The sequence below is a fragment of the Elephas maximus genome, chromosome 13, assembly GCF_024166365.1.
Source record: "Elephas maximus indicus isolate mEleMax1 chromosome 13, mEleMax1 primary haplotype, whole genome shotgun sequence".
Classification (NCBI taxonomy): Eukaryota; Metazoa; Chordata; class Mammalia; order Proboscidea; family Elephantidae; genus Elephas; species Elephas maximus.
This window is the reverse complement of record NC_064831.1, coordinates 53,831,685-53,854,997: the sequence shown is the minus strand read 5'-3', so window position 1 is coordinate 53,854,997 and position 23,313 is coordinate 53,831,685. Positions and strand designations below refer to the sequence as shown.

The 23,313-nt window shown below is 40.5% G+C and overlaps 1 protein-coding gene across 7 annotated transcripts in view; it reads left to right on the top strand.

The window, feature by feature from the left end:
- The window catches only part of HERC1 (HECT and RLD domain containing E3 ubiquitin protein ligase family member 1), a 197,021-nt gene that overhangs the window by 164,023 nt on the left and 9,685 nt on the right, over positions 1–23,313 (top strand). For all 7 annotated transcript variants that reach the window (XM_049905979.1, XM_049905982.1, XM_049905980.1 and 4 more), the window contains 18 exons: positions 479–606; positions 1,404–1,604; positions 3,528–3,658; positions 4,354–4,553; positions 4,959–5,064; positions 6,594–6,740; positions 7,093–7,194; positions 8,395–8,568; positions 9,934–10,227; positions 11,386–11,451; positions 11,604–11,729; positions 12,598–12,736; positions 13,920–14,101; positions 14,770–14,925; positions 16,255–16,377; positions 17,468–17,570; positions 18,914–19,083; positions 21,338–21,476. In XM_049905979.1, coding sequence (XP_049761936.1) covers positions 479–606; positions 1,404–1,604; positions 3,528–3,658; positions 4,354–4,553; positions 4,959–5,064; positions 6,594–6,740; positions 7,093–7,194; positions 8,395–8,568; positions 9,934–10,227; positions 11,386–11,451; positions 11,604–11,729; positions 12,598–12,736; positions 13,920–14,101; positions 14,770–14,925; positions 16,255–16,377; positions 17,468–17,570; positions 18,914–19,083; positions 21,338–21,476 — 2,687 coding nt within the window. The remainder of the gene's footprint in view (positions 1–478; positions 607–1,403; positions 1,605–3,527; positions 3,659–4,353; positions 4,554–4,958; positions 5,065–6,593; positions 6,741–7,092; positions 7,195–8,394; positions 8,569–9,933; positions 10,228–11,385; positions 11,452–11,603; positions 11,730–12,597; positions 12,737–13,919; positions 14,102–14,769; positions 14,926–16,254; positions 16,378–17,467; positions 17,571–18,913; positions 19,084–21,337; positions 21,477–23,313) is intronic.

Sequence of the window (23,313 nt, the reverse complement as noted above, 5' to 3'; positions counted from 1 at the left end):
ATTCGGAATTAAGTCAAGGTTTACTAGCAAATAAACGTTCAGTCATATAGCACAACAGGCTAATTTTCCTTCGGTCTTGAAGGACTGTTTAGGAATTAAAGTAATTATATTGTTTTGTGTCATAATGTAGCATCCTTTATAGTCTTATAGTCAGCTGTAGGTAATAATTTTCTGAGGACTTCCTAGAGATTAAGTGAACAGGAGTCAATAGGCTTGAGACATAACCATGTGTAACCTGTATGAAATCAGAATGCCTTTGTTGACGAGGTATATATTACATTAAATGATAAACAGTCAGATTGTCACTTTTTTTACATTATGATAAATGTGATTGTCAAATACTGCTAGCCAAGCTTTTGAAGTGAGAGACTGCTATTATGTACTCTAAGTCCATCTGAAACTCCTATTTTAAGGTTTGAGGTTAGTTTACTTTTGGATGATGGGGATTAGAATTTCACACGTATCTTTTATATTCTAGGGAAGGGGATGCTGAGGAAAGCCTGGGGTCACCCAGTGATCCAAGTTTCTCACCTGTTTCTTGGAGTATCAGTGGCAAATATCTAGCCGGGGCTTTGGAAAAGATGGTGAATATCTGGCAAGTTAATGGTAAGAGTCAAATACTCGCAAACTGTCAAAGGTACTTTTAAAACTGCTGTTTACTGGGCCTTTCTTTTGCCCTTCTGCATACAAACAATGACTTCTCTCACCTTGAAATTCATAAGCTATTCAGCAAATGTGAAAATCCAAGCACAGTATGGTTTAGGTTAGAGAGGAAGTGCTCATATCCTAATTTTTCTGTCCAGGAATTTAAACTAACCTGATAGTTGTAAGCTAAAAATTATTTTCACTTACTACTAAGTGTTCCGATTAGAGTTTGAGGAGAAGTAGTGGTCACTGAATTTTAAGCTATGTAATCTTCTGAATTACTTTAATATTTCTGTTTATTTTGTTTCTTTCACAAGTATAAACCCTTGTCAATTTTTATTAACTTTTCTGGAAAGCAAAAAATCATTGTTGTTATCTTGGGCTTATTAGTACTTTTGCTCATTTTTACATGTTTAAGTAATAGCTAGCCTTAACTGTAGGTGAATTTCTTATGTTAATTTGGCTTTCGGTAATTATTAGGAAAGGACTTAAATGTTAGGCATTTGTACACTGAGTTTTTTCCTTTATTCTCTTCTCTATAAAGCTGTCATTTTTGCCTTAATAGTTACAGAAAAGCCTAATAATTTGGCAGTCACATATATAAATGAAGGATCCGGAGTGCTCAGTCTTATCAGTAGGCTATTATGAAATTGGGAATGGCTTTGAGTGTCTATTGGAATTAAGTAATATTTATTTTTGTTCATATTATTGTTTTTAAGAATTAAGTAAAAACTAGTTAAGCTTTTCCCTCTCTTTAGGAGGAAAAGGATTAGTAGATATTCAGCCTCATTGGGTGTCTGCCTTGGCGTGGCCAGAAGAGGGTCCAGCTGCAGCCTGGTCAGGAGAGTCCCCAGAATTACTGCTGGTGGGACGAATGGATGGATCTCTAGGACTGATTGAAGTTGTTGACGTGTCCACCATGCACCGTCGAGAATTGGAGCATTGCTATCGAAAGGATGGTAAGTGACTGGACTTATGTCTAGTTGAGAAAGTTCCCACCTGGCACTTGATTTTTAAAATCCTGAGTGAATATTACTTTTGGCTTTGTTTTCTAGATGGTCCATTGTTATTTCATTTTAATTACTTATTAAGTTGAAAGATATTTCTCTCCAAAGCCCCACCACTCATCACTGCTAAAATGAGATCTAATAGTGTTATAACACATTGGTCATTCATCTTTATGTAAGTGATTCAGCATTTATAGTAGGCTCCAAGTCTCCCTCGAAAGTTAGGAGTGCTGAAGAGAAGGACGATGATAATTATTGGTAGAGATGAGATTATTAACAAATGTGTAAAATTGGGGAAGTGGCAGGGAGGAGGTGGAATATCTGGTCTGGCAAGAGATAGCAAGTCATAAGCCTACATTCATTCATTTTCTCACTGTTCCCTTTGGATGGGTAAACATCTTACATAGTTTTTATTTTTTGGCGGGAGTGGGGTAATTTGAAGGTCCCTACTTACGTGGTACTTACTCTACTAATAGAATAAAACAGGTTTTTTTTTTTTAGTTTTTTTTTGATAGGTAATACTTTCATATGGTTCAAAAATAAAAAAGTTTAAAGATATACAGTGAAAAGTCTATCTGTATTCACTCAGTTCCCACCCTACTCTACCCCCACGATAAATACTGTTGTTTCTCTTGTAGCTTTCCAGTGTTGTATGTACTAAAAGAAGCAAACGTGAATATAGATCTTTAGAATAGAACATTTTTGATAGAACATGGGAACACATTGAGTAAAAAGTAGAGACTATTAAACAAGCAGGAGGGACAGGTGATTTTCTTTTTGTGATTATTTCAGTTCTCAGTTTCATGGAAGATTCTTATCCAAAAAGAAGCAACCTGGTACAATGACTTAAAATCAGTAAGAGAATTAGATCTCATCTCTCATTTTCAATCACCACCCAAAAAGAATGAAAGATAAAAATGAGACAGTCCTTCACACTAATGAAAAACACTTTAAAAGTAGGTCACATGAGTTCAGCAGTGCCTCAAAAAGTTAACCACATAATTCCCATCCTCCTCCTCCTCCTTCTCCAGTTGCCTTAGAGTTGACTCTGACTCATGGCGACTCATGTGTGTCAGAGTAGAACTGTGCTCCGTAGGGCTTTCAGTGGCTGATTTTTCAGAAGTAGATTGCCAGACCTTTCTTAGGAGCAGCAATTCCACTCCTAGGTATATACTCAGAAAATTGTAAGCAGGAGTGCAGTGTTCGTTGCAGCATTATTCATAATAGTCAAAAGGAGGAGACATCCTCGGTGTCCATCAGCAGATGAAAGATGAACAATATGCGGTACATACATACAATGGAATGTTATTTGGCCATAAAGAGAAACGAAGTTCTGATACATGCTACAGCATAGACAAACCTTGGAAACCTTATGCTGAATGAAATAAGTCAGTCACAAAAGGACGAATATTATGTGATCCCACTTACGCAAAAGATCTAGACTAGGCAAGTGTGTAGAAACCAAATGAGTCAGAATCAACTCCATGGCTACAGAGTGTTTTTGGTTTATCAGGGGCGGGGGGTAGGGAAAAGGGGGAGTCGTTGCTTAGGGGCACTGAGTTTCTGTTAAGGGTGGTGGAAAAATTTAGAAACAGTAGTGATGGCTGCACAACACGATGAATTAATGTCACTGAATTGCATGTGTAAAAAACACTGAAAGGCGATGTTTTGTTATATGTATATTTTTACCACAATTAAAAAAAAAAAAGATTGCACAGATCCCTACTGTGAGCCTACATTTTGTCTAAATGTGTTAAAGAGATGTTTGGAAACTTGGTTTCAGTGGTTGCAGTAGCATGTATTTCTTTCAAAGCCTCTGTCTTTTAATTTCTACAGTGACAAATAGTCTCTCTTCTTTTTCTTGAATCATGTTAGTCTCTGTAACTTGCATTGCTTGGTTCAGTGAAGACAGACCATTTGCAGTGGGATATTTTGATGGAAAATTGTTGCTGGGAACCAAGGAGCCACTTGAGAAAGGAGGCATTGTTCTCATTGACGCACATAAGGTAGAGCGACTTCGCCAGAGGGCTGTTTTTCCTTCTTTTTACTATCGTGTTAGCAACTAGTGAAAAACTAGTATTACTTAATACTGGTTTCTTTTAAAAATTTTGCCGTAAACGGCGGTTGCCAATTTAGATGGTTACAGGGCCATCTGGACGGGTCACATAAATGCAGGAAGCCTGGTGTTGAAAGGTGGAGGAGCACAGCCATGACAGCTGTCTGAGCACAGTCATGACAGCTGTCTGAACACAGAACAGGCCCTAGGGCCTCAGAACTGTTTGCTGTTCTAGCGTGAGGGGTGCTTTAGCTTACTTGGTTTTTAGTTTCTTCTTTTTTATTTTGTAACAATTGCCAGTCAATAAAAATAACACTTAATAAAATACATAAATGCTAATGAAAGGTAAATATAACCTATCTGAATCAGAAGTTCATAATTTAGTCATTCAGCTAATATTTATTCAGCTTTGCCTGCAGCAAATGTATATATAATGCAGCATATAGTGCAGACTGTGTTAAAGGGCAAGTTGGTCTCTGATGAGGAGCGATATGACAGTATCTGTGATTTGCTCGAAATGTCGGTTTCAAAATAATTGAGTGATAGAAGTGTGGGTCATAAATGATTAAATTTAACACATTTATTTGTTAAAGGCACTGTGAAGAAAGCATTTTTCTGATTTTTTTCTCCCCCTACTATTTGAAGGATACTCTTGTTAGTATGAAGTGGGACCCAACGGGTCATATTCTTCTGACATGTGCCAAAGAAGAAAATGTGAAACTCTGGGGGCCTATTTCAGGATGCTGGCGCTGTCTGCATTCACTCAGCCATCCAGCCATTGTAAATGGCATCGCTTGGTGCAGCCTTCCAGGGAAAGGATCCAAGTTGCAGTTACTGATGGCTACGTATGTTGTCAATTTGTGTGTATGTGTGGGTGTGTCTTGATTTTTCTATTAGAACAAATTGTTAAACTTGCATTAAATGTGACTCTTCAGAGGTCTTAAACAGTTTATTGCCATTTCCTATTCTTATAATGTGTAATACCTTAAGACCAACTCGGAGAAAAAAAGAGCAACTTTCTGGTGCGAAACTTGATAGTAGCCTCTTTATCCAGAAGGGATGTTGTTACAGTAGTGGTCTCAGCTGTATTTCCTATAGAAGAGTATAGCGTATCTACAGCATATACATTCTAAAAATAATTTCGTACTACTCTCAGGTCTTAATTGTTTGCTATTTGAAAATATTTTTGCTTGCTTCGGTATATTAACATGTTTTGGCTTTGCGTGATTAATTTTTTTCTTCTTTTTAAGTGGCTGTCAGAGCGGCTTAGTGTGTGTTTGGCGTATTCCACAAGATATTACACAAACTAGTGTGACTAGTTCAGAAGGATGGTGGGACCAGGAGTCAAATTGCCAGGTAAGTATTCCAGTGTTTTTGAAAGACCTGAAACCACATAAGCGTGTGTTATGGTAATTCTACCTTGATTACTAAGATAATCACTCCTGTGTCCTGAAAGATCCATTAGGGAAATGTGAATATTTGTCATACTTGAGAGCTCTCTGAATGAACTTGATTTTGTTTATAAGTCAGAGACACTATAATTGCTTGTTAATGTGAAATATTCAGTAAATAGTGATTGATGATTATGATGGTAATGGATATAATCAGCACAATAGACCAGTCAGTCCTAAGTTCCATCTTTGGTACAGTGAAACAGGAACACTGTGGGAACATTCCTTGTCCAAAGTATCTCTTACTGATACCAGAAATTCTACCTATGATGAATGATTCATTTATCTTAAACAAGGGTTGCAAATTCAGATGCCTTCAGGGCCATCAAGGCAAGTAAATGCATGAAGCCAGGAGCTGGAAGGTGTGGGGAGGGTCAACAAAAACAGAAGCATACATGCTTCATACAAAGGGCACAGCTGCCACAGAGTTGGGTGTCACCCTCTAGATATGACAGCCTCTTGTTACCAGATTATCTAATTGTTTATAAAAGCCAGAAATCCACTATTTTAAGTAAAATCTCTCAATAGTAAACATTGGCAACTGACTTAAAATTCTTTAAAACACTGAGTGACAAATCAAATGACATCTCGGAGCTACCAGTTTGCAACCTGGGCTGCTCCGCCTTTTGTCCATGATACAGATCCCCCTGGCAGAAAAACACTCTAAGTTGTCTTTGGGTAAATGAGTAGGTCTGGTATGGTGCTCTGTTGTAACTAGAAGGAAGAGGGAGACAAAGAGCAGGGCAAAGGGAGGAGGGAGGGGTAGACAGCATGCTAATGAGAGGACTACTCATTGAAGTGGAGGTGGGGCACTGAGATAAGTCTGGTTTCCTTCTTACTTGTGAGTGGAAGTAGCCCTCTGGACAGGCCTTACCTATCCCACTCTAAAACCTGCAAACGTGTAGATTAGATACCATGTGACAAACAGAATCATCGGCCAACAAAAAGAGGAACCCATTTGTAGAGTCAGCATATGCAATTCACAAATATTAGGAGCTAAGAACAAAAATTACACAAAGCTAAAATTTATTAAAACACTGGTTAAAAAGTGAAAGTCAGAATTTACCTGTTTCAGAGAGATAACTGAAACTTAGAAATGTGGTCATTTCTGCCAATTTGAAGGTAGGAAGCTAGCTTAGGAGCGTATCAAAAAAGAGAAAACTCAACTTGAGCAAAGGAGAACAAGACTGGTATTTTATTATTTGTTCAGTCAAGCTAACCCTTCTGAGGGAAGTTGTCCTTTCCCCCCAATGTTACCATCAATGAAATGCAAAGTTCTGAAGATTGAGATCCTTAGACAGTGAAATAGGAAAGAATTTCAAGATGCAAAAGAATGAAATACAAAATTCCCAAGAATGAATTATAACTCTCCAGCCTATTTTATGAATTTTGCTTTAATTTCAATATATGTTTTAAAATGAAAATGAATTGCAGGATGGCTACAGGAAATCTGTAGGAGCCAAGTGTGTTTACCAGCTGCGTGGACACATCACCCCCGTGCGGACCGTGGCCTTTAGTTCTGATGGGCTCGCCCTGGTGTCCGGTGGGCTCGGTGGGCTCATGAACATTTGGTCTTTAAGGGTAAGAGTGTAGATTTTATTTTCATGCTAAGCGATTTTTTTTTTTTTTTTACATTAACTTAAATGTATATGATAAATATTACCCCAACCAATCCCAGGAATATTTTATGTAATAATATCTTGAATACTGAAGAAGCTCCTTTCAGAATCCTCTGCCCTTTGTAAGTTTTCTTATTGGTGATAAATATTTTTAAAGTTGTCTTGGCCCTAGGAAATTGAGTAGAAGGCACACAATTGGACATTGCTCAATTTAGCTAAAATGTAGATTTTAGATTTTTTTTAAAGTATAAATTTAAAATGCAAATGATGACTAAGGTTAAGTAACAAGCACTGATAAATACATCTCATTTTAGGATGGCTCTGTCTTGCAAACTGTTGTGATAGGCTCTGGAGCTATTCAGACCACAGTATGGATTCCAGAAGTTGGGGTAGCTGCTTGCTCAAATAGATCAAAGGTAATATTGCAGTTGTATCAAATCACAGGGTATAAGCTTGTAAGAAACCTTAGAAATCACTTTCTCCTCACTTTACAGAGGAGAAAACAGATCCAGAGGAATTATTACTCACCCAAAATACAGGTCTTACAATTTATAATCTAGTACTTTTTTCTACTATACCCAAGACTTTTGTGAAAATGCATAATTGTTGAGTGATTTCATCTCCATTGAAAGTTATAAAGTGGATTTTGACTTTTCACCATGATTTTTGAGATAGCGCTTAACTGTCTCAAAAGAATTTTTCCTGAAAAGAAGGACCATCCCAAAGATATCTAGCCCTAGTATAAAAGATATATTTTGACTTCCAAATGTAATATTCTGGTAAAAAATGAGTCCCCTGCTGTGAGGTGATTCCCTGTTTCTGCATTATCCCCTGCAGTATTTTTTGTGCCCTGCAAGATCAGAGCCAACGTGCTACTTTGGTTTACATTTTATGCAGCTTAATGATATTTATGTGGATAAAAAAAAAAAATTTTTTTTTTTTAAATGATATTAAATAGAGCTGTAAACCTGCATGAATAGTCCTACTGGGAGTAAAAAATAGCATCAGGTCTTAGCTAGTCATGGCCTGTGTAGGGTAAACCACGGAACGCTGCCTCATTTGCAGATGAGTCCCCAGGAGACAGAGTGCTCTTCCTCTCCTATCCCTGTGGTCGTCTCAATTTTTTGAAATATCCTAGTACCTTGTCCTGCAAGCTTTATGAAATAGGAAATAATTGACATTGTCTCTTTAAAAAGAATCAGCCAGCCCAGGTAGTTCACAAATTTTATGGCAATTTCTTATTCTTTCATTTTTACTGAGACAAAATTTAGTATGTTTTTAAGTTCCATAGACATTAAAAATACAGCGTAAAACTAAATCAAACCCATTGCTGTCGAGTCAATTCCAACTCATAATGACCCTATAGGACGGAGTAGAACTACCCCATACAGTTTCCAAGGAGCACCTGGTGGATCCGAACTGCTGACCTTTGGTTAGCAGCCAAGCTCTTAACCACTGTACCACCAGGGGTCCTAAAAAATATAACAGGATGTCAAAAAAGCAGAAGTGTTTAATGCAGTTACTGGAAGGAGTTTCTCAGATATGTGTGACAATAAGAATTATTTATCTCTTTATTTTAATAAGTATATCATGTGGCATGACTTATTTTTAACCAGGATGTGTTGGTCGTGAATTGTACGGCAGAATGGGCTGCTGCCAATCATGTCTTAGCAACCTGCAGGACAGCACTGAAACAGCAGGGTATTCTGGGATTAAACATGGCTCCCTGCATGAGAGCATTTCTGGAGCGGCTACCCATGATGCTTCAGGAGCAGTATGCCTATGAGAAGGTAACTCATTACACTCACACCTGGAGATCCACGGGTGCCTGGTGCTTTGGGATCTGAATCCTAGCTTTGAATTTATCCCTTAAAAGCCTAAGGTTTGAGGAAAAATAGTGGGGCTGTTTGGGCAGACTCAAAGGAAGACAAGTCATACCTAAAACAGTTGTTCAGTAATTCTAAGCATACTCTTACTTTATTTTAATGAAAGTAAAAATAAGAAATAAATCCCAACTTTGTATAATGTTTATTTCATTCTTTTTGAGTTATTTATTCACTCCAAAACTTCTTAAAATTCTTGTGCCTCAAATGTCATCTTCCTTTTTCTGACCCATGTATCTATTTCTGTGTGGCTTTGCCATTCCAAGATTGAGAGTGGGGTGGATGTACATAGCAGAGTGAATATCCTCTCCACTCTCCAGGTGAATCCTTCTGGAACTTTAGTAGAAGAGCTCAGGGTGAACCGGTCAGTCATCGTCAACCATTGCGCTCAGGTCAATTCTGACTCCTGACAACCCCGTGTGTTACAGAGTAGAACTGCTCCATAGGGTTTTCTTTACAGAAGTAGATTGCCAGGTCTTTCTTCTGTGGCACCACTGGGTGGGTTTGAACCCCACAGACCTTTAGGTTAGCAGCCAATCTGGAATGAGGAGTTATGGAATTTGGACCTCATTTGAGTACCTGTTGGCCAGGCAGTGATCCTAAAGCAGCCTGTCTTCCAGCCCTCAGTATTCACAGTGTGCTGTCCCTGAGCAGAGCACTTTGGTTTGGGTTTTTGCCAAGCCACATGAATATAATCAGCAGTTAATTTTCACGGACCCATTTGCCCAGCTTTTCTTTCCTGAATCAGTCTCTCTGAGTTGCTTTCCAACCACTAGGGAGCGCCATGGAAGAAGGAAGAATTTTCGTTTTGGGAAAGGAGGAAATCTGAAAATGTGGTTTAGTTGCTATTTGTCTCTTTTCTTTTTTTTTTTTTTTTGTTAATGGGGAAAAAAAGAACCTGTAATGAAAATACACTAAATGCATGTGATATCCTCATTGGGTCCTAGAAAGAGGTGACATTAGTGGGAAAAGTGGGGAAGTCTGAATAAAGGCTGTAGTTTAGTTAATATTATAGTACTAATGTTAAGTTCTTAGTTTTGATGAATGTGCCATGGTTATGTAACATGTCAACATTAGAGAAAGGAGGGTGGAGGGTATACAGGAAATCTCTGTACTAGCTCCACAACTCTGTAAATCAAAAATTATTTCAAAATAAAATGATTTTAGGAAGTGAACTTAAAAGCTACTATTGTGGGCTTTCAGAATACAGGGGGTTAACTTAGCGTATTTGGCACAGACCCTTTAACACTGTGTCCCTGCACTTTCTCTTAGCCTCACGTGGTTTGTGGCGACCAGCTTGTTCACAGCCCCTACATGCAGTGTCTGGCGTCCCTCGCTGTCGGGCTTCACCTGGATCAGCTCTTGTGTAACCCCCCAGTCCCACCACACCACCGGAGCTGCCTCCCTGACCCCACTTCCTGGAATCCCAACGAGTGGGCCTGGTTAGAATGTTTCTCAACCACCATAAAAGCCGCTGAAGCCCTGACCAATGGAGCACAGTTTCCAGAATCTTTTACCGTTCCTGATCTAGAGCCTGTTCCAGAAGATGAACTGGTATTCCTAATGGTAAATGTAATATGAGCCGCTCCTGTTTGCATTGACATGGGCATTCAGCATAGAACAGACCCCCTATAAGTATTTGCTAACTTGAATCATTAGAAGCATACCTTTGGACAAACTAGAAAATACTTTTACTTTCAGATAATCACTTTCAAGCTGACAGGCAGCCTCTGTGATGGCAGGGATTGATCATCTGAGAACCGTGGAGCTTTCGTAAACCTTCTGGTTCTCTATAGCGTAGCCTGTATCTTCCTCTTTCTTTTGTCCAGGGGTGCCTCGTTAGTGCTTTTTCCTCTGTATTTTAACACCTTTTCCTGGTCACTTTGTGAGGTTTATGCCACATATGGATTCTAAATTATTTGGTGCTTCAATCGTGTCATTTATCAGCATCAAACAAGAACACATATGGAAGAACATCCCAGTTGTCATTCTTCCTGATTGATTTTGAGAGTATCTGGCTGTAGAAGCTGTAATGTAGACAAAATGCTTGCCAGCCCTTGATCTGTAACCCCTTTACTTGGCATTTGAATATATAAATATATACATTGAATATGTAACTATAAATGCAATATGAAACAAAAAGATATTGAGGAAAGTTGCCTAAATATAAAATATTTTAATATGTCAATGAGCCCATTTGGTCCAACTCTGTCATTTTGTAGATGAGGAAACTGAAGTCCATAAAGCTGAAGTGACCTGCCCTTGGCTACACAGCAAATTCACAGGGGCCGTGGCTCGCCACATGTGACCTTGAACCTGTGGGTGCCTAGAAAACATAAATGATCTGATGTGAATCACCGGTGCGACAGTGATCAAGCCCAGGCTCCTTGCCATTGAGTCAATTCTGACTCATAGTGATCCTATTCGACAGAGTGGAACTGCCCCATAGGGTTTCTAAGGAGCACCTGGTGGATTTGAACTGCTGACCTTTTGGTTAGCAGCTGTAGCTTTTAACCACTGCAACGCTTGTGGTAGTAATAGTGAAAGTCTTTATAATGAAGGGAAATATTAACAATGCATAAAATCAAGTTTGTCATAACTGTAAAACTGCTCTTAATTTCTTATAATATTACCACGATCTTTTCTGGGAAGAAGCCTTAGTTATCAGTTAAGAATAGATAAATCTCGACTGCATTATTGACCCAGACGTGTGCTCTCTTGCAGGATAACGGCAAATGGATTAATGGTATGGATGAACAAATTATGTCTTGGGCAACTTCTAGACCTGAGGTCAGTAAAGATGAAGATAATTACACGGTGGTGGCCCTCAGTATATCTTTTGCTTCTGAGTGTCCGTGTGTGTGTGCTGGCACACACTGGTACTCGGTGCTTGCTCATTTGATGAGTGGACGAATCTAATGGAGAGATGATTGGTTTTCCAGGACTGGCACCTGGGAGGTAAATGTGATGTCTACCTGTGGGGTGCTGGCAGGCACGGACAGCTGGCAGAAGCTGGAAGAAACGTAATGGTACCTGCAGCAGCTCCCTCGTTCTCACAGGCTCAGCAGGTAACTGGGTAAAGAATGGGAGGAGAAACTTGGGAACTGAAAATTCAAGTTCCCTCACTGTCAGTAACTTACTGTGAGATAAAGCTTGTCCATTTCATAGTCTGTTGTGAGGAATCACTAAAAAGAAAAAAAAAGAAGACTCATGGTGTATAGCTTCCAGATACAAGTGTTAGAAAGTTTTTATAGGACTTAAGAAGTTTCATCGACAAGTTTCTAAATTGATCTTGCTTCCTGGTGTGTTAGACCTGCCCAGTGCATATTCAAAGAAGTTAAGATACTCCTTTAGCACTTCTCTCTTTGGAGCCATAAACTTTGTAGAATCTGTAGCCAAATCTCGCTGACACCAACCCCCTCCCCAACACATACACACTTATATTAATCATGGTACTATATTTCCAACCCCTCTTGAGGCCTCTCCTTTCTCTTATCTTTCTTCTAAACCTCATTAAGCACCAGAACACGCTATTCTTCCCTGAGGACATCCCCTCCAGGTGCCACTTCTTACTGACTTCTAGCCCAGTCTTTACTGTTTCCTCATCACCTTTCCTCTTTTTTCTTTCATCTATTTTGTTGTTTATGTTACTGTTTAAACTCTGCACAATTGACTGAAATCCCTGTATTTAGTATGGTTCTAACTAGCTTAAAGAATCAGGTGAGCCTTACACATCTCTTGGTTAAGTAAGCAGTTTTATAATAATCAAGGCCTTGTCAGAACCCCACATGTGTATCAGCCCTTCTCATTTAGTGAAAGGATAAAAGAATTGATAAAGGTAATCTTAACATATCTAGAGTCATTTTAAATGCTTGGGAGTTAAAGCTATATAATAAAGGATAATATGTCATATGTAATTGTGTGTTTTTATACTAGGTCATATGTGGTCAGAATTGTACCTTTGTCATCCAGGCCAATGGTACAGTGTTGGCTTGTGGGGAAGGAAGTTATGGCCGATTAGGACAAGGAAATTCAGATGACCTTCATGTGCTGACAGTTATTTCAGCCTTACAAGGTAACATTGTCCTCAGTTACAAGCTCATCAGAAACTGTGGCCTAACCATAGGAGTGTTTGCTTATGTGGGAACTGATCTCAGACCGTTGCTAGATGAAGTCGTGCAGGCTTTTCACTTGTATTTGGGTTTTCTGTTAGGCGTGATGTAGTTTAGACATGTGTAGAGCCTTAATTTCTGTATTTTTAGGTATGTTCTTCTGAAAGGTATTTATCATAGCAATGCTAGATTCGGCAATATAAATAACTATTTTTGAGGCTCACTGAAGATTGTAAACAAATTCCTTAAATTGCAGTACTGGCACTGGGTTTTGTTAATTAGCTATTAATAGCAGGAGCAATCATGCACATATTTCATTAAAATTAAAATAGCCATGTAGAAATACGCAAATATGGCAGACACTTCCCAGGGCATCTCAGTTAGAGTTCTAGGTGACCGAGAGAAAGAAGATCCCTAGAGAAAGCACTGCCAGAGCCTCAGGTTGTTCTTTATGTGGATTCTTACTGACTCTGGAAGTCTACAAAAGGAGCGGAGAGGGTTTTTAAAGTTAAGGATCCAAGTAACAGTGAATTCAGAGCAAATTCTCTTCGTTGAGATCTAGGCGTGAAGAGCACAGTAGTGAGGACAGGTGCATGGTTGGCTTGCTGTCTGGTCCCACTACACCCAGGTTCTTATACAAGCTACTAAACCCTTTAGCGACTCAGTCCATAATTGTAAAAGTGAGGATGATAGCAGTGTCTGCCTCATGGGCTCTGTGTACAAATAGAAAATGAGATGATCCGTGTAAAGCATTCATAGGAGTGCCTAGAACATAGTGCTGCAATGATGGGCGCAAGCATAACAAGGATCGTGAGGGTGGTGCAGGACCAGGCAGTGTTTCATTCTGTTGTACATCAGGTCACTATGAGTCGAAACCAACTCAATGGCACCTAACAACAACAGAACGTGTTCCCTGATGACTGTAACTTCTGCTGTCATCCTCCTCCTCTTCCTCGTCATCATCACTGTTTTACGTGACTTCTAATTTGCTACGTTATGGCTACAAATTTGACTTCAAATAAGGACAGTTTTGTTTTTGCAGTACCATTTTCGTGTCTGGATTCTGAGGGCGTGTTAATGCAGCCCTAAATGAAGAGGGGAGCTTTAATATCCTGTAACTCCTCTAGGGTTTCTGTTCTGTTCCAGGCTTTGTGGTGACCCAGCTGGTGACTTCCTGTGGTTCTGATGGGCACTCGATGGCCCTGACTGAGAGTGGGGAGGTCTTCAGCTGGGGAGACGGTGACTATGGCAAACTCGGCCACGGGAACAGTGACAGGCAGCGGCGACCCAGGCAGATCGAGGCCTTACAAGGCGAAGAAGTGGTGCAGGTCGGGCAGGACATGGGTGTTTGCCTTTGAACATGAATACTCTAGTTGTTGAACAGGGTTCTTGAATTTAGGAGTTGGGAAATAATAGTTAAAATATACTACACAACCATTAAGAAAGATCTACTGTTTTTTTTTGTTCAGGTTCCTACTTGAGCTGATTGGAAGTTTGGGTGGGCTTTGGTGTTAGAATAGACTTTTTTTCCTGAACCAGCTGGTTGGTCCAGGCTGGGGTGCTGCAGGCCCTGGAAAAAAACAGTATGGGGATTAGCTCCTACCACACAGTTCTTGATACATGGATAAATGGAAGGCTTTGCTTTCAGTCCATCATTATTATATACAAAGGTTGAGCTCGTGTGCATTTTCTGGAAAATTAGTGATGTAAAATAGCATTGTAAAACTGCACAGCACCTTAGCACTTATAAAGAATTTCCCCATCCATTATATCATGTAGTCAGGTCATCTATACACAGCTGAAGAGTTCAACACTTCTTCAAGGTGTGCTGTTTAGCTGGGCCTTCCTAAGAGAGGACCACTTGGGCACTGAGTTGTGATAGTGAAGTTTAAGTTTATTTGTATATTAACAACCAAAAGTGACTGATGTCTTTCTTTCTTAGTGTTCCCCTTCTTAAAAAAAAAAAAAAAAAAAATCTCCCTTGTTTTGTCTGTAGATGTCTTGTGGCTTCAAGCACTCAGCAGTGGTAACTTCAGATGGCAAACTGTTCACCTTTGGGAATGGTGACTACGGTCGTCTGGGTCTTGGAAACACCTCTAACAAAAAACTTCCAGAGAGGGTGACTGCGTTGGAGGGATACCAGATTGGACAGGCACGGAATTAGTCAATAATATGCCCTATCAGATCTTTGTTTCTTGTTTCTTCTGTGTGTGCTTAGACACTCCTTTCAGGAAGACTGGGATCACGAACTGTCCTTAACACCATATACATTTTATGTGACCTAACTGATAAAATTTTCAAGATTTTTTCCCAGTATAAAAATTTATATTCTAAGTCAACTGTCGTATAAACAAGGAAATAAGAAAAAACCTTAATTCAAAATGTGAATATTTTAAAAACTCCCTCCATGAAGTGCCAATATATCTTGATATATTTAATTAAAAAGAAAAAAAACAACAACATTGCTGTTGAGTCAATTCCGACTCATAGCGACCCTATCGGACAGAGAAGAACTGCCCCATAGGGTTTCCAAGGAACCGCCAGCCTTTTGGTTAACAGCCGAGCCCTTAACCACTTAGAATCACCACTTGTCTGTAACTTCATATACATTTTATGTAACCTAATTGATACAATTTTCAAGATTTTTTCTCATTATGAAAATTTATATTTTAAGTAGCTGTCATATAAACAAGCAAACAAGAAAAATAAACTTAATTCAGAATGTGAATATTTTTAAAACTGTCTCCATGAAGTGCCAGTACATCATGATATTTAAAAAAAGAGACAACCCCATTGCCATCGGGTCGATTCTAATTCATTGAAACCCTATAGGACAGTAGAACTGCCTCATAAGTTTTGCAAAGCTGTAAATCTTTATAGAAGCAGACTGCCAAATCTTTCTACCATGGGCTAGCTGGTGGATTCAGACTGCTGACCTTTTGCTTAGCAGCTGAGCACTTAACCACCGTACCACCACGGCTCTTCACCTTGATATAAAAGCTTTAAACGATACAGATTTTGTCACTCCTCTCTGGTAGCCTTGAGTTGAGTGGCTGAATTGCAGCATCCGTGGTAGCATTGCTTGTCCCAGTCCTGCACACACTGAGAGTATCTCTTAGCAAGGATATGTTTTGTCTTTTTCTGTATGGTTCCTTAGACTGTTTGCTGGTGTGAATGTGTATTTTTGAGTTATATGTATTTTTTTCCCCCCTATCTTTTGTGCCTTCCAATTCTGAGTTAACCACAGGTATCTGAAGGATTTTACTTTGAAGAAAGCAATTATCTTTTCATTTGTAGAAGTTAGGAATTATTTCTTGTTGACACATTTGCCTATCAATGTGTAGGTGGCTCTGAAGCCAATAAAAATCTTTGAAAATACGGCCAAATTTTTCACTGAAGTAGAGAAAAACAGCCCCAGGAACAGGGGGATGTGTTTTTAGGCCTTGTGATTTGCCTCACTGAAATCCCATTGTCCCTCCAGGTGGCCTGTGGGTTAAACCACACTTTGGCGGTGTCATCAGATGGCTCCATGGTATGGGCTTTTGGGGATGGGGACTATGGAAAACTGGGCTTAGGAAATTCCACCGCAAAATCTTCACCTCAGGTCAGTATTCTCTTTATGTCTTCAGACAACATAAATCACTTTCATCTGTGTTCATACCTCTTTTTGGAAGTAGTTTACCTTAAACATTTCTGGTAATTCATAATGAAGTTTACAAGCTTCTGTTGCGTGTTCTTGAATTACTCGTTCCTAAAATCAACATGCTAGATCTTGATTTTGAATGAGCCATTAACGGCCAAACCAGATATAAAAATGAAGTAAAGATAAGCTGCTTTCTTTGTGGCCAGGCTGAGCACTGGGGGCTACCTCCCGCATGGAGAAGTAGTCGTTAGGAACATCTCCAGAGTGTCTTCTGGAGGGAGCCCTGAGCAGCCCTGTGTAAACCTCTGCTTTCAGCTGCCATTTCAGCTTCTTAGTACACTGAATTATACAGGTATGCTTTTCTTTAAAAAAAAAAAAAAAAAAAAAGACAATGTAAAGGAAATTTGAGTGCATAAAACCAATTAAAAAGCTATTATTCACATTATAGAAGGTTTCTTGGCTCAGCAAAAGGCTTCCTATGCAGTCCTTTTATGTTTTCCTAACATTCACCATGCAATGTGATTTACAAATATTCAATTTCTATTCAACGTCAGGTTCACCATCATACGTAGTCTGTGACATCCTGTAGGTTAAACTGGTGAATATTCAGCTACGGGTACAGAGAGCCGGGCCAGCCCTCTCTGGGGAACATATAAAGCAGTTAGTGTCACCTCTGAAAAGTGAAAGTGTCAAACTAACAGGGAGCAGCCCATGGCTTTCCATGGTCCTGAGTGTTCTTCAAAAGGCCTGGGGATTATCTGTGGTCTCTGGTGCCCCGAGGAATGCCTTCACTTCACACGCCTTCTGGGAAGTTTAGTCAGACTACCCAATCCCCACATGCCCCTCCCCAGATTCAGGTAGTTTGCAGAGCAGTAGGGGAAAACATTGAGGAATATAGATTTGGTGGGAAAACAGGTAGGTAACTATTAGTATTTTTATTACAAAGTCGTCTTTGAGTTTATACGTGCCAGTTTAGCTTAGGTAGGCAAATTCAGGAGTTTTGTTTTTCCTTCCTTTTTTTAAATATGTGTCATACACTTTTATTTTGCAGAAAGTTGATGTCCTTTGTGGAATTGGAATAAAAAAGGTTGCTTGTGGAACTCAGTTTTCTGTTGCATTGACCAAGGATGGTCATGTATATACCTTTGGTCAAGGTAAGGCATTTTCCAACTTACCTTGCTTGTTTTGTACATACATGTATGATAGAAACATTTGCCTCCCAGTTTTATAGAAAGTGCTCTAAATTAGTCATCATATTTTGTGCTGAATGGTGAGTGGCCACTATGACCCACATTCACTAACTACTTCTCCTCCTTCATGGACTTTGTTATAAGGACACACTCGCTCCTCCCTCATTCATGGCCCCTCATGCCAGAGCCTTCACTCTTGCCAGAAGAGTGCCTTCCAAGGACCCTCCCCTCCTTTTTCCTGCTGCTGCTTCCACAGATACTGCCTACTGCTGTATCTGTGGACACCACTGGAGCACCTCTATGTCCTGCCTCACTCGCCGGCCCTTCCACGATTTGGGGGCGCAGGTCTTAGAAATTGGAGGAATTTATGGGCATTGAGGTTCAAATCTTGAATCAGTTCATAACCCAGTCATCCACGGGGGAACTCCCTGGCAGTGTGTTCTCCCCCTTAAGTGGAACTTCTTATCAAGTCATAGTGACTGACAGACGTGTGAGACGGGTGTAAGGAAGAGGAAAAAGTAAACCATAACTGAAGTTTCCAGTCTTGGGAGAACATTGATGTCACTGACTGAGTACGGGGAGCTGGTCTGAGGGGAAGAGATAAGGACTTTAGTTTTAGTCATGTTGCATTGAGGGCATCTGCTCTAGGTATGTGTATGGCCATGTCCAGCAGGCTGTTGGGAATTTGGATCTGGAATTCCAGAGAGATTGGCTATAGAGATGGAGGTTTAGGGCATCAACTGCATAATGGTAGAAATTAAAACTGTATTGGTAGGATCTGAGAAACCCAGGGAGAGAGTGTAGAAGAAGCTAGAACTCTGGGGAATGTGAGCCAAGGGCAGCTGAGCACAGGAAGAGGACTGGGGAGAGATGGCTTTGAAAGGGGTGGTGAGAGAGGTAGCCAGTGAGCCAGCATAGTGCAGTGTCTCTGGGGCTGGTATTCAGGGTGAGGTAAGTTGAAGGATGTCTCTTTTTAGGATGCAAGAAATATGAGAGCCTTGGTGATCTATGTGCCAGTCTTTTCAAATAGGAAGGCATTGGAGGAGCCTGTTGGTTTGAAATAAGCTACTGATTTTAGATTTAATTTTGTTTTTATGAGTGAAGAGGCTGTAAAACTTCACAGAAAAGGTTTTGAACTTTTTAGTCACTCAAAATCCATGATACTCTACCAGAACTATAGCAGCTTTTGGCCCAATGAGTTATATATATGTTACTGCCCTTCCACCATAAAAAGTTAAATGTCCATTAGGAGACATGAAAGGACTGTGGTGTGCCGTCCGTAATGTTTCCTATTGCTGTTTTGTCAGATCGCTTGATAGGCCTACCAGAGGGGCGTGCCCGCAATCACAATCGACCACAGCAGATCCCTGTCCTGGCTGGAGTGGTCATCGAAGACGTGGCTGTTGGTGCCGAGCACACACTTGCTTTGGCATCAACTGGAGATGTGTATGCCTGGGGGAGCAATTCAGAGGGGCAGGTAAACATGGATCCCACATGCTTGCTGCTCTCTCATATTCCAGAAAGCTGACAACTTTCCTCATTTGGGAAAGGGATAAGCTAGGGAATTCATAGAATCTACCACAGTGCCCTACAGCAGGATGATTGAGAGGGTTAACTGAGTATCTGTGTGTGTCTACTGCATCAGTAAGTACCAGACACATAGTAAGCAGCACTGTATAAATATTTGCTGCTATCATCATTGTCATCATTATTACTACAGCATTATTTTTCTACTCCAGCGAGCAAGAATAATTATTAGGTTTCTGACTTGAGCAACTGGGTGATTGATAGTGTAGTTTACAGTGATGGGGGTAGACTGGGAGAGTAACTAGATGGGGTTTTATTTAATTAATTATTTTTTGGTGAAGGGTGGCTTAAAATCAGGGGTTTTGATTTTGGCAAATTGTATTTGAGGGGCCATTTGGAAACACAGGTGGAGATGTCAAGAGGTTGGTTTTAATGAGCCTCAAGGTCAGGAGTAAGCTTAGTGCGGGGAGAGAGATCCATGTGGAGTCCTCACCAAACAAAAAAAATACATGGTGTTTAAAGCTGTGGACCAGATGAGGTCACCTAGACAGAGAGCATGCCTAGAGAAGAGGGTCCAGGACTGAGGCCTAGGGACACTCTAACCTGTAAAAGGTGGTCATCCGAGGAATGAAATGGCCACCAAGCATATGAAGAGATGCTCAACATCATTAGCCATTCCCAAACCAGAAACTCACTGTCCTCGGGTCAATTCCAACTCATAGCGACCCTATGGGACAGAGTAAAACTGCCCCATGGGGTTTCCAAGGCTGTAATCTTTACAGAAGCAGGCTGCCACATCTTTCTCCCTCAGAGCCACTGGTGGGTTCGAATCACCAACCCTTTGATTAGCAGCCAGATGCTTAACCACGGCACCAGTAAGGGCTCCCTCATTAGCCATTAGGGAGATGCAAATCAAAACCACAGTGAGATACCACATCACCGCAGTTAGAATGGCAGTGATCAAAAATGGAAAACAACAGTTGTTGGTGAGATTGTGGAGAAACTGGAACCCTCATCCATTGCTGTGGGAATGTCAAATGGTACAGCCGCCGTGGAAAACAGTTTGGTGGTTCCTCAAAAAGCTGAGCATAGAACCACCATATGACCTGGCCATCCCAGTCCTGGGTGTGTACTCAGAAGAAGTGAAACACAAGAATGCAAACAGAAACCTGTACACCAGTGTTCACTGCAGTGCTTTTCACGAGAGCCAAAAGGTGGAAACAACCAAAATGTCCATCAACGGATGAATTAGTGAACAAAATGTGGTATATACATACAATGAAATATTAGTTAGCCACAAACACACGTCCTAATGCTGCCACAACATGGATGAACCTTGAAAACATTAAGCTGAGCGAAATAAGTCAGTTGCAAAGAACAGATACTGTATGATTGCACTTATATGAAATAAGCAGATACATAGAAGTGGAAGATTATTAGTGCTTACCAGGGGTGGAAGGGAGAGTCTTTGCTTAGGGGGCGCTGAGTTTGCATCAGTGCTGGTGGAATGATTTGGAAAAGGAGAGTGAGAACAGCTGCACAGCTTGAAGGACGTGGTCAATGTCACTGAATTATATGTGTAGAAAGTTTTTAATTAGTGAGTGTTTTGTTGTGTGTATTTTCACCATACTTAAAAAAGAAATAAAAATGACATACTGTATCAGTGCTTCAGGGAGGTCAGTCCAGATGAAGTCAAGAAAGTGACAGTTGGAGGTGCAGTGTTAGGTCTCTGGTGATGCCAGTGATGTCAGCAGGGATGACAGCATAAAGTTAGGAGAATTTGGAGATGTGTGTGTTTAAAGATGTATTTGTTGACCATCACACGTTAATTTAATCCGTGTTAAAAATCAAGAAATCAGTGTGTTTTAAGTAAAAGCTCTACAGATCATTGTTACTTTTTAACTTTCTAAAAATGTATTCCTTCTCCAGAAGTGGAATCCAAGGATATATTCAGTCATTAAGACTCATTGGCTAGATTTGGCCTTGTGGCAGCTTGGTTTTTAGGAAACAGACAGCTGAGCTGTAGAGGCCATTCCAGTAGAGAAAATCAGACTTTATTTCATTATTTCGATGATGTTGCTTTGATAGAAGCATCATTAACGTATTTATATCTGCTGCCATCTAAGACAGATTTCATCATCTTGGCTTCTTCTCTTCCTCTTTCTGATTGAATCTCTGTGTATTTGTTTGTAATCAATTCGCAGCTTGGCCTGGGCCACACCAACCATGTCCGAGAACCAACCCTGGTGACAGTCCTGCAAGGGAAAAACGTCCGTCAGATCTCAGCTGGCCGCTGCCACAGTGCCGCCTGGACAGCACCGCCTGTCCCACCAAGAGCACCAGGTAAGGGATGCCGTACCTGTGCTCCCATAGCCTGGTTTCAGCAGTCCCCCAGCTGCACGATCTGCTTGCCGGCTTCAGACTGCAGCCAGGCATCGTTCTGGCACCATCACGCCTTCCCCCACACAACCAAAACATTCTCTGTGCAGCCAGCCCAGTAAACACTTCCCTGGCAGGCAATTCTCCCGCTGACTTAATCCCAAAGCAGTCCCCTCTGCCTGCCCTGCCTGAGAAGAAAACATATCACTTTAGCAAGCAAACATTTATAATTTTAGAGCAGCCATGAGTATTTTTTACATATAAAAGAAGTGATGAACAGTAGCTTTCTGAGGTCAACGGTTAGCCATAAAGAGTAAAAGCTCTGAGACTGTCAGATTCCACACCCCAGTAACCACACGAAAACATGGCCTTCCCTACACACTGACACGGAAATACAATTGCTGCCACCTTACTCTAGGGCGTAGCAGGGTCAGTGGGCCATTTCTAGATTTTTGTTATTTGTTTTCCTTTTAATTTATTATAAAATCCTTATAGATCTACAAAAAGATAAACAGAAAAATATAATGCATATCTGTGTACTTAATGCCAAGTGTGTTCCCTCCCTGCCTGGCTCCATCTTCCATTCCCGCAAAGGTAATCATTACCCTAAATGTGACATTTTTTATCCTTAGGCATGTCTTCGTATTTGTGCTAGTTCTCATCCAGGTCCTCAAGCCCTTTTCTTTCTACCACCCTCCAGTGTCTAAGGCCCTGGAATTTTCTGTGAAGCCACTCGTGCCTGACAGCTCAGTCTCCTCTTCCCTTTTTGCTAGCCTCTCTACTTCTTAGCCACAGGTCCTTGGGGAAGACTCCCCTCCCATAGAGATTTCTTTTTCCTCAGATACCCTAATGTGAAGCAGGACTGCTGAGTTGACTCCAAACAAGCTTGAGATGATTTCTAGTTTACCGAGTCTGGAATGGGCGGTGCTGCCTACACCTGACAGTTTCAAGTACTTCAGCTTCCACCACAGAACAGAGGCTCTACAGCCTGGTGGTTAAACTCTGAGCCACATTGCCCAGGTTGAATCCTGGCTCTCCCATTTGTGACCTTGAGACTCAGATTCCTTTTCTGTAAAATGAAGACAGTAAAAACACCTATTTTGACCAAGAGTTGTAGGAGTAAATTAACCAATGTGTGTAAAGCTCTTAGAATAGTGCCAAGTGCATATAAAGTGCTCGAGAAATGTTAGCTTTTATTAATAGTTACCTCTAGGAATTGAGTTATACCAATCTTTATTTACAGGAAACTCAGGGATCTTGTTTTTACTCCTTTGAGTATTTTTGTAAAAGGTAGCCGTGTATGCAGTTCTTGTAGTCTTTGCTTCTACAAGCTCTTATTCTTGCAATAAAAAGCCTTCACGAATCATGTACCCATACCTGTCCCTCTGCCACAGCCACTTTCTGTCACCCTAGTGCGTGTGGAGGTGACTCTGCTGAGCGGTCCACTTCCATTTTCTTGGCTACCTGGTCCACACCTGGTGTTATTGCAGTTATCAAAAATGAAAGGAAGAATTTTGCCCTTTTTTTTTTTTTTTTTTTTGGTGGGGGTTGGAGGAATTGTTCAAATCTCATACTGAAATGGGAAATTAAATTAAAGGGGAAAAGAGCAGGTCTCCATAATGGTACATCAAGGAGTTTTAAAAAACCAATACAAATGCATCAAATAATGGTAGTAATAAGATGCGTTGATGTGACAGAGGAATAGATATGTGATAAAGGACAGGCAGCAAAGTGTTCATCGTTGCATCTAGGTGGTGGGAATGGTTGGTCATTGAACAGTTCTCTCAGTTTCTCTGTGTGT